We start from the raw sequence: 12,084 nt of genomic DNA, 5'->3' as shown, positions 1-12,084 counted from the left end.
ACAAAGCTATGCCAAAAAATTATAATATAATAATATAATAATAATAAATAAATAAATAAATAACAATAATGATAATATAATAATATAACTGTAATTATAATAATATCTAATATAATATATATAATAAATAATATATATTAATATAATGTTAGATTGTTCTTGTTGTGGTGTGTTTGTACATTGTATTTATAATTGTCTATATATATACTGTTATTAATTGTTAGTATAGTTTATATACTGTTAGAAATACTATAGAAATACTAACGAAGTATTTTTATTTCATTTTATTTATAGTTTAAGATCAAGTTTTAAAATGCAATATACAGAATAAGTTTGAATAATTTGGTTATGTGCCTTTGTCTTTTAATTGGCTTTCTTTCTTTTTTATAGTTTTATAATTTAATTTGTGTTCATTTATTTTTATTTCAATTTTAGTTTATAAATAATAGTACTTCAACATGTGTTGTTGCCAAGACAAAATTGATAATTTTTCACTTTTTAAAAATATTTAATTTTATTATTTGATTTTAGCAAAATTTTCATTACAGAAAATGCTTTAAATATTTTTAGTTGTAGATCATATATACTGTATATCTGTGTTTTGTATGTATAACTCATTTGATATGTATCTCGTAAATGTGTGTATTGTTATTGTTTCTCTAAAACTAAAACTACTAAAAATTATAATCTATATACAAAAAGACTATATACTCAAAAAACATACTGAAAATCCAACCCAGACTACCTTAAATATGAGTTCACATGCTTCAGAGATATAAAAAACATTATTTGCAACAAGGTGCCGACCATTTTATTTTATTTTTTTCTTTCTACAGAACTTCCATATGGCTGGGAGAAAATAGACGACCCTATTTATGGCAGTTACTATGTTGAGTAAGTTCTTCAGATTTCTTCTTTCCAGCACCAAATTTTTGTCGAATCTGAGCGCGAATCGTTGGCATCATGCTCTTCAATGCGTGCGCCGAGGGAGGGAGGGTCCCAGCGTTATTAAATATCTGCTCGTTCTGCCCCGCAGCCACATTAACAGAAGGACACAGTTTGAGAACCCCGTCCTAGAGGCCAAACGAAGGATCCAACAGCAACAGCAAATGCAAAGTCAAGGTCTATCGGCGCTGCCATTGCCCACAATATATAGAGGTACTGCTTTTCTCTGTGGCCCATATATACCATCTTCACCCAGTTGGTTTTATCGATGTTTCTCGGTTACGGGTTGCTCAGGTGTGCCCTACTTTTATGTCACTTTAGCTTGACCGAAGCACCAAAGACCATACAGTAGAGGTGGCTGTGCAGTGTGCCCTGTATTCCTCTGATAGTTTATGTGCAATTGTCTTCACAGAAAAACCTCCATTCACGAGGGACGCCACACAACTCAAAGGGACGTTCCTCACCACGGTGCTGCAGAAGAGCAACATGGGATTCGGCTTCACTATTATTGGTGGGGACGAGCCGGACGAGTTCCTACAGGTCAAGAGCGTCATACCTGAAGGACCTGCAGCCCAGGATGGCAAGATGGACACAGGTGAGAAAATCAAGAAAATCAGGACCTCTTAACTTATGTGTTTTATGTTTAGTGTGCTAATAAGTTTATGCTCCATTCTTGCAGAAGGATGAATTGAACTAAATTATGCAACTGTTTTGATGTAAAGTGATTTATTAAGATCACTAGAATATATATTATATAAATATTATATACATTATCTCACAAAAGTGAGTACACCCCTCACATTTCAGCAACCATTTTAGTATATCTTCCCAAGGGACAATACTATAGAAATGAAACTTGGGTAGATTTTAAAGTAGTCAATGTGCAGCTTGTATAGCAGTATAGATTCACTGTCCTCTGAAAATAACTCAACCTACAGCCATTATTGTCAAAAAAGCTGGCAACAAAAGTGAGTACACCCTAAGTGATAACAGCAGTATGTTGTTTAACCATGCAAAGCCACATGTCCTATTCATCATGTTTATGTCTTTGTCTGCTTGACAGGACCATACAAAGTTGTCTATCTTGTATTAGAGCAGTTAAAATTAGGTGTTTTAATTACAATTCTCTCATACTGACACTGGATGTTCAACATGACATCTCATGACAGAGAACTCTCTGAGGATTTGAGAATTAGAATTGTTGCTCTCCACAAAGATGGCCAAGGCTATTAGAGGTTCAGTAACACTCTGAAACAGAGTTACACTACAGTGGTCAGGGTCATACAGAGGTTCTCCAAGATGGGTTCCATTTGGAACAGGTCTTGCAAGGGTCGATCAACGAAGTTGAGCACTCGTTCTGTGCGTCAGGTGCAGAACCTGGCTTCAAAAAACAGATGCATGAGTGCTGCCAGCATTGCTTTAAAGCTTGCAGAAGTAGAAGGTCAGCTTGTCGGTGCTCAGACCATACGCCGCACACTGCAACAAGTCGGTTTGCATAGGGGTCGTCCCAGAACGAAGCCTCATCTGAAGCTGGCTCATAAGAAAGCCCGCAAACAGTTTGCTGAAGACAACCAAGAGCATGAATTATTGGAACCATTTCCTGTGGTCTGATGAGACTATAAGATAAACTTGTTTGGCTCAGATGGTGTCCGGCATGTGTGGCGATGCCCTGGTAAGGAGTACCAAGAAAATTGTGTCTTCCTACAGTCAAGTATGGTGCTGGTAGCATCATGGTCCTGGGGCTGCATGAGTGCTGCTGGTACTGGGGAGCTGCAGTTCATTGAAGGAAACATGGATTTCATTATGTACTGTACATTCTGAAGCAGAACATGATGCCTTCCCTCCAGAAACTAGGCCAAACGGCAGTTTTCCAACATGATAACAACCCCAAACACACCACCAAGATGACAACTGCCTTGCTGAGGAAGCTGAAGGTGATGGGGTGGCCAAATATGTCTCCAGACCTGAACCCTATGCATCTGCACCTGTGGAGCATCCTCAAGCATATGGTGGAGAAGCACCATGTGTCTTAACGTCCAGCAGCTGGAAGAGGAGTGGAAGAGGATCCCAGCAGCAACCCGTGCAGCTCTGGTCAATTCCATGCCCAGGATGATTAAGGCAGTACCAGATAACAATAGTGCTGCTACCACAAAATATTGACACTTTGGACAAGTTCACTTAGGGTGTACTCACTTTTGTTGCCAGTTATTTTGACAATAATGGCTGTATGTTGAGTTATTTTCAGGGGACAGTAAATCTGTACTGCTATACAAGCTGCACATTGACTAGTCTAAAATATATCTCAGTTTCATTTCTTTAGTATTGTCCATTGAGAAGATATACTAAAATGGTTGCTGAAATGTGAGGGGTGTACTAACTTTTGTGACATACTGTACATATTATATTCATACACACACACACACACACACACACATATACATATTTCTTTATAAAGCACCAAACATAAAATAAATATTTAAAGTCTGAATACATAAATGTAAATCGTGACTATATAGAAGTAAATCAGAATATATATTTGTAAATGTATATATTTTATAAATATATTTATAAATCAGAATATATAAATCTGAATATGTGACCCTGGACCACAAAACCAGTAGTCTTGAGTAGTACAGGTTTATTTGTAGCAATATCCAAAAATATTATGGGTCAAAATGGTCAATTTTTCTTTTATGCCAAACAGCGTTAGGATATTAAGTGAAGATCCTGTTCCATGAAGATATTTTGTACATTTCCTACCATAAATATATCAAAACTTAATTTTTTATTAGTAATATGCATTGCTAAGAACTTCATTTGGACAACTTTTCTCAATATTTCGATTTTTTTGCTCCCTCAGATTACAGATTTTTAAATAGTTGTGTTTCAGCCAAATATTGTACTATCCTAACAAACATACATCAATGGAAAGCTTATTTATTCAGCTTTCAATTTAAAAAAAAAAAAAATTGACCCTTATGTGGTCCAGGGTCACATATATAAATGTAACTCAGAATATATAGTTGTAAGTCTGAATATATAGAAGTACATCAGAATATATATTTGTATCAGAATATATACTGCCGCTCAAAAGTAGGATCAATACGATTTTTTAAATTGTTTTTAATAAACTCTCCTATGCTCATCAAAGTTCCATTTATTTGATCAAAAATACAGAATAAAAGTAATATTATGAAATATTATGCAATTCAAAATAACAGTTTTTATTTTAATATACTTTTAAAATATAATTTATTTCTATTATGCAAAGCTGAATTTTCATCAGCCATTACTCCAGTCTTCAGTGTCACATGATCCTTCAGAAATCATTCTAATATGCTGATTTATTACTTTTATTATCAATGTTGGAAACAACATGTTGCTTGTATGTGCTGCTTAATATTTTTTTTGAACCTGTGATACTTTTTTTTAGGATTCTTTGATGAATAAAAAGTTAAAAAGAACAGCATTTATTCAAAATAGAAATCTTTTCTAACAATATAAGTCTTTACTATCATTTTTTGTTAATTTAACACATCCTACCTGCATAAAAGTATTAATTTCTTTCAAAGAGAGAAAGAAAGAAAAAAATTACTGACCCCAAACTTTGAACGAGGTGTTTATTGTTGCAAAAGTTTTGTATTTTAAATAAATGCTGTTCTTTTTAATGTTTTATTTATCAAAGAATCCTGAAAAAAGTATCACAGGTTCCAAAAAAAATATTAAGCAGCACAACTGTTTCCAACACTGATAATAAATTAGCATATTAGAATGATTTCTGAAGAATCATGTGAGATTGAATACTGGAGTAATGATGATGAAAAGTTAGCTTTGCATCACAGTAATAATTTATATTTTAATTTATATTAAAAAAGAAAACCACTATTTTAAATTGCATTAACATTTCACAATATTACAGTTTTTTTTCTGTATTTTTAATTAAATAAATGCTGCCTCTTTAAAAAGTAATAAAATCTTACTGATCCCACATAATCTGAAAATATAGAAGTAAATCAGAGTATTTATTTATAAATCAGAATATATAAATGTAAATCAGAATATATAAATACAAATATGAATATATAAATGTAATTCAGAATATATAGTTGGAAGTCTGAATATATAGAAGTAAATCAGAATATATATTTATAAATCAGAATATATAGACCTTTTTCCTGAGTAAACGATGAGCGCCGCCATTACGAATTCTAACCTCAGATTGAATGCTTTTCTGTTCCGGTTTCCATAGGAACCCATTCAAATAGCTTCTATCTGTTTTAATGTAGCTAACGTCCACTGCTTCGTGTCATCTACACACTCATTAAAGTGAGGCACTGACAAATGACGGTCATTGCGATATTGCCAAGTGATGGCGCTATGGAGCCATGTGCTATTTAAAACATTTGAATAGGTTTAACATTAGATTATTAGCTCGGAATATACCCTAATTTGACTAGAAACAATGCAGACCGGAAATGCAAAGCATTCTTTCAATTAAGAGTCGTGCTTACTTCCGCGTTCAGGAAAAACATCTGTAAGTGTAAATTAGAATATAAAGATAAAAATCTTAATATATAAATCATGGATATATAGAAATAAATCTGACTATGTAGTTTGAAGTCTGAATATATAGACAAAAAACTGAACATATAAATGTAAACCATAAATATATTTAAGTAAATCTGAATATATATATATATATATATATATATATATATATATATATATATATATATATATGATGGTTTTAGCTGGGGGGTTTTTTCAGCAGGGATATTAGCCAATTAATCACTATAGTCGATATGTATCAATTCATATCAGTAGTTCACTGAAGAATAAAACTGTTTGCACTACAAACCAGTGTGCTCATAATTAAGATAATGCATTAAAATAATATGGTAAGACCAATTTGCAATATCAAGCAGCAAAACGAGCTGTTTTGTACAGCTAAAAATAGCTGGACGCGGATGAAACCGTAAGCCAGACCCATACAATTTACGAAGTGTTGCTCCCACTCTTATGGAAAGAAAAAGGTGGAAAAAAATCAATTCAGCTATAGATTTCTGTTTACCAATGATTGTCACGTGAACCATAGTTACTGTTGCTAAGGAAACCAAACAATGCCTGCAGGCCTAATTGTCCAGTTTGACTGGAGTGTTATGAATTTATTATTATGCCCCCTTTTAATACACAGATGCTTATCGATATATAAGCTGTGTTGAGCTGTGACCTCAAATCTCAGGAGAAAACCCTCAGCGAACGGACTAGGAAACATCATTATCTTTGTAGCCACCGCTTGACAACAGTCCCTAATAGCTTGCACAGAGCTAGCGCAAGGTCACGCTTGTCGCAGTGTGTTTTTCTGTGATGAAAGAGCGTCTTTGAGTGAGTCATCACAGGCGGACGCCGTAGGCTTATTTGCTGCTTTTTCATAACTTCTCTATTCCCTTGTAGAGGAACTCTTAACCTAGTATGGGAAACTTGCGTCCTCCCTGCGACTCTACCTTTCTGGATGGCTTGTTCGTTTCCTTGATCATGTGTTCACTTTAGAAGTGTATCACATCTGTGAGCTCTGAAGATGACATCACTTCCCAAGGCCCTCACAGATAATGATGCTTTATTTGCATATGCCTCCAGCTAGCATTGCAATTTGGGCTTTGGTGGGAGCTTGTGTGTTTTATCCGCTTTTGATGGGGGAATGGGGTCCTTTATAGAAGTCCTACTTTATTCCACACACACATACACATACACAGCTTGTTCAGTTTCAACAGGCCTCAGGTTGCCTTTATTACTGAAACGGCTCATTATCGGCCTGCTTTGCTGATAGCTCGCTCGGTTGGTGTCTACAACTGTCTGCACTTATGCAATAAAACCTGTGTATGTGTGGAGAGGACTCTAATCCGAAATATGATTTCGTAAACATTTGGGTCAAAGAATGTCTATTTTATTAACCCTAAGGATGTGTGTTTTCAAACACCTAGAGAAACTGTCTTGCTGTCTACTGTCACGTTATCAACATTTTGGCAAAATATCGCAGAAGAAAATAAGGTCCATTGGTTATCATATTGATATATTAATAGCTCACACAGCTGTTGTTTTAAAATCAAGGAGCTGTCAAAACATCAAATTTGTGCGACCAACTTGAACCCGTTTGCCGTTACGCAAAATTCCAATTTGTGTAGATTCTTATTAAAATGACTGGATTTTTCCCATAAAAATTTGTCCGAACACTGGTAAATGTGATTGTGCTTTAAAGGCTCGTTCAGACCAAGAACAACACTTAGAAATACAGTTTTAATAATTATTCTAATTCTACGACAACGCAATTCGGAAAAAAAAATACTAATACGATGACGATTATTACTAATTCTTACTTTTTTCTCTCACAATTGCGAGTTATATAGTCAGAATTGCGTGATATAAACTCAGAGTTCTGACTTTTTTCTCATAATTGCATGATATTAACTAGCAGTTGGGAGTTTTAAAGTAAGTATTTCAGATAGAAACTCGCAATTCTAAAAAATAAACTTGCAATTCTGAGAAATAAAGTCAGAATTGCGAGATACAAACTCATAATTCTGACTTTTTTTTCCCAAAATTTCAAAATTATGACTTTATAACAAGCAATTGTGAAAAAAAAATAGAATTGCAAGATATAAACTTGCAATTCTGAGAAATAAAGTCAGAATTGTAAGATACAAACTCATAATGGACTTTTTTCTCAGAATTTTTGCAATTCTTTATAACAATCAATTGTGAGGAAAAACTCAAAATTTTGAGATACAAACTCATAATTCTGACTTTATAACAAGCCGTTAAGAGAAACTCAGAATTGCGAGACTCAAACTCACAATTCTGATAAAGTTGCAATTCTGAGAAATTAAGTCAGAATTGCGAGATACTAACTCATAATTCTGACTTTTTTTCTCAGAATTTTCACAATTCTGACTTTATAACAAGCAATTGTGAAAAAAATTAGAATTGCAAGATATAAACTTGGATTTCTGAGATATAAAGTTGCAATTCTGAGAAATAAAGTCAGAATTGCGAGATACAAACTCATAATTCTGACTTTTTTCTCAAAATTTTCGCAATTCTGACTTTATAACAAGCAATTGTGAGAAAAACTCAAAACTTAGAGATACAAACTCATTATTCTGACTTTATAACAAGCAGTTAATAGAAACTCAGAATTGCGAGACTCAAACTCACAATTCTGATAAAGTTGCAATTCTGAGAAATTAAGTCAGAATTGCGAGATACAAACTCATAATTCTGACTTTTTTTCTCAGAATTTTCACAATTCTGACTTTATAACAAGCAATTGTGAAAAAAATTAGAATTGCAAGATATAAACTTGGATTTCTGAGATATAAAGTTGCAATTCTGAGAAATAAAGTCAGAATTGCGAGATACAAACTCATAATTCTGACTTTTTTCTCAAAATTTTCGCAATTCTGACTTTATAACAAGCAATTGTGAGAAAAACTCAAAACTTAGAGATACAAACTCATTATTCTGACTTTATAACAAGCAGTTAATAGAAACTCAGAATTGCGAGAATCAAACTCACAATTCTGAGAAATAAAGTTGCAATTCTGAGAAATAAAGTTGCAATTCTGAGAAATACAGTCAGAAATGCAAGATACAAACTCATAATGGACTTTTTTCTCAGAATTTTTGCAGTTCTTTATAACAAGAAATTGTGAGAAAAACTCAAAATTTAGAGATACAAACTCATAATTCTGACTTTATAACAAGCAGTTAATAGAAACTCAGAATTGCGAGACTCAAACTCACAATTCTGAGAAATAAAGTTGCAATTCTGAGAAATAAAGTCAGAATTGCGAGATACAAACTCATAATTCAGACTTTATTTTTCAGAATTTTCACAATTCTGACTTTATAACAAGCAATTGTGGAAAAAAAAATTAGAATTGCAAGATATAAACTTGGATTTCTGAGAAATAAAGTTGCAATTCTGAGAAATAAAGTCAGAATTGCGAGATACAAACTCATAATTCTGACTTTTTTTTCCCAAAATTTCAAAATTATGACTTTATAACAAGCAATTGTGAAAAAAAAAAAATAGAATTGCAAGATATAAACTTGCAATTCTGAGAAATAAAGTCAGAATTGTGAGATACAAACTCATAATGGACTTTTTTCTCAGAATTTTTGCAATTCTTTATAACAATCAATTGTGAGGAAAAACTCAAAATTTTGAGATACAAACTCATAATTCTGACTTTATAACAAGCCGTTAAGAGAAACTCAGAATTGCGAGACTCAAACTCACAATTCTGATAAAGTTGCAATTCTGAGAAATTAAGTCAGAATTGCGAGATACTAACTCATAATTCTGACTTTTTTTCTCAGAATTTTCACAATTCTGACTTTATAACAAGCAATTGTGAAAAAAATTAGAATTGCAAGATATAAACTTGGATTTCTGAGATATAAAGTTGCAATTCTGAGAAATAAAGTCAGAATTGCGAGATACAAACTCATAATTCTGACTTTTTTCTCAAAATTTTCGCAATTCTGACTTTATAACAAGCAATTGTGAGAAAAACTCAAAACTTAGAGATACAAACTCATTATTCTGACTTTATAACAAGCAGTTAATAGAAACTCAGAATTGCGAGAATCAAACTCACAATTCTGAGAAATAAAGTTGCAATTCTGAGAAATAAAGTTGCAATTCTGAGAAATACAGTCAGAAATGCAAGATACAAACTCATAATGGACTTTTTTCTCAGAATTTTTGCAGTTCTTTATAACAAGAAATTGTGAGAAAAACTCAAAATTTAGAGATACAAACTCATAATTCTGACTTTATAACAAGCAGTTAATAGAAACTCAGAATTGCGAGACTCAAACTCACAATTCTGAGAAATAAAGTTGCAATTCTGAGAAATAAAGTCAGAATTGCGAGATACAAACTCATAATTCAGACTTTATTTTTCAGAATTTTCACAATTCTGACTTTATAACAAGCAATTGTGGAAAAAAAAATTAGAATTGCAAGATATAAACTTGGATTTCTGAGAAATAAAGTTGCAATTCTGAGAAATAAAGTCAGAATTGCGAGATACAAACTCATAATTCTGACTTTTTTCTCAAAATTTTTGCAATTCTGACTTTATAACAAACAATTGCGAGAAATACTCAGAATTGTGAGATAAAGTCCCAATTCTGACTTTTATTCTCAGAATTTTCGACGATTCTGAATTATAAGAGAATTGTGATATACAAAATCGCTATTATGATAAATAAAGTTGGATTTCTGAGAAATTAAGTTCAGAATTGCGAGATACAAACTCATAATTTTGACTTTTTTTCTCAGAATTTTTGCAATTCTGACTTTATAACAAGTAACTGCAAAAAAAAACCCAGAATTGCAAAAACTCACAATTGTGAAAATTCTGAGAAAAAAGTTAGAATTATGAGTTTGTATCTCTGAGTTTTCGCAATTCTGACTTTATTTCTCAGAATTGTAACTTTATTTCTTAGAATTGTGAGTTTGTATCACACAGTTCTACGTTTTACTCACAAAACTGAGAATTGTGATATACAAACTAGCAATTCTGATAAAGTTGCAATTCTGAGAAATAAAGTCAGAATTGCGCCATACAAACTATTATTATTCTGACTTTTTTTTTCTCAGAATTTTCTTAATTTTGACTTTATAACAAGAAATTTTGAGATGCAAACTCAATTCTGACTTTTTTCTCAGAATTTTCTTAATTTTGACTTCATAACAAGCAATTGCAAGAAAAATTTAGAACTGCATGATACAAACTCACAATTCTAAGAAATAAAGTTACAATTCTGAGAAATAAAGTCAGAATTGCGAGATACAAACTCATAATTATGACTTTTTTTCACAGAATTTTCACAGTTATAACAAGCAATTGTGAGTTAAGTAGAATTGTGAGATTATAAATTTAGCAATTCTGAGAACATATCAGTCTTTATTCCCCTCAGAACAACTTTATAACTCGCGATTATGAGTTTATATCCAACAATTCTAACAAAATAAGTCAGAATTGCAAGATATAAACTCGCATTTGTGAGAAAAAAAAAGTCAGATTTGCAAGTTTTTATCTTGCGATTCTGAAACTTTTTCACAATTGCGAGTTTATATCCCACAATTCTGACTTTATAACTTGCAATTGTGAGTTTATATCATGCAGTTGTAAGAAAAAAAGTCAGAATTGCAAGATAAAAACTCACAATTACCTTTTTATTTTTTATTTAGGGGCAGAAATGGGCTTCCGTAGAGTCATGACACAGTGCACTTGGGAGTATGACGCTTCATATTTTGTTTAGTACTCTCATTTTTGTCATTATTTCTTCATCAGGTGATGTGATTGTCTACATCAATGACATCTGTGTTTTGGGCACCACCCATGCCGATGTAGTGAAGCTTTTCCAGTCTGTCCCCATTGGCCAGAGCGTCACCCTGGTGCTGTGTCGAGGTTACCCTCTCCCTTATGACCCAGAAGACCCATCCGCCAGCTCCTCCATGCCCCCTTTGGGTCTAGTGGATCACCCATTGCTGCTCAATGGAAGGAACAACTATGAAAATTACATGGAGTACATGTCTTTGACTGGCCGCTTGGTACCCGAGCATGGCGACGGCCTCACCCCGCATTCCCATCCTGGAGACACACACCTGGACGGCTCGCAACCTCCATCCCTGACCACACCGGGACCCCCACCTGATGATAGTGTCTCTATGGCGTCATCCTCAGGAGCAACTGCTGGTGCTCAAGTGGCCCCTGAACTTCTGAGTCTCACTATAACCAAAGGAACAGAGGGTTTCGGGTTCACCATAGCGGACAGTCCCACAGGGCAAAGAGTCAAACAGGTGTGCTGATATCCATGTTATTCTTTGAACAAACATTTTAATATTGGGGATCTATCTATCTGTCTGTCTATCGTTCTATCTGTCTGTCTGTCTCTCTTTCTATCTTTTGTTCTATCATTCTATCGTTCTAAGGTTATATCTATCGTTTTATCATGTTGTTGTATCTGTCTTTCTATTATTCTATCATTTAATTGTTCTATCGTTCTGTTTATCTATCATTCTATCATCCTATCTATTCTATCGTTCTATCATTCTATTGCTCT

At 33.3% G+C, this 12,084-nt stretch overlaps 1 protein-coding gene across 1 annotated transcript in view; it reads left to right on the top strand.

The window, feature by feature from the left end:
* The window catches only part of magi2b (membrane associated guanylate kinase, WW and PDZ domain containing 2b), an 80,381-nt gene that overhangs the window by 26,780 nt on the left and 41,517 nt on the right, over positions 1–12,084 (top strand). Inside the window, exons 4-7 of the mRNA XM_073831635.1 lie at positions 837–894; positions 1,037–1,158; positions 1,358–1,540; positions 11,313–11,821. Of these exons, the coding sequence (XP_073687736.1) occupies positions 837–894; positions 1,037–1,158; positions 1,358–1,540; positions 11,313–11,821 (872 nt within the window). The remainder of the gene's footprint in view (positions 1–836; positions 895–1,036; positions 1,159–1,357; positions 1,541–11,312; positions 11,822–12,084) is intronic.

This window comes from Garra rufa, chromosome 25 (genome assembly GCF_049309525.1).
Source record: "Garra rufa chromosome 25, GarRuf1.0, whole genome shotgun sequence".
Classification (NCBI taxonomy): domain Eukaryota; kingdom Metazoa; phylum Chordata; class Actinopteri; order Cypriniformes; family Cyprinidae; genus Garra; species Garra rufa.
The sequence above is the reverse complement of the archived record's forward strand: the minus strand, read 5'-3'. Positions and strand labels throughout refer to the sequence as shown.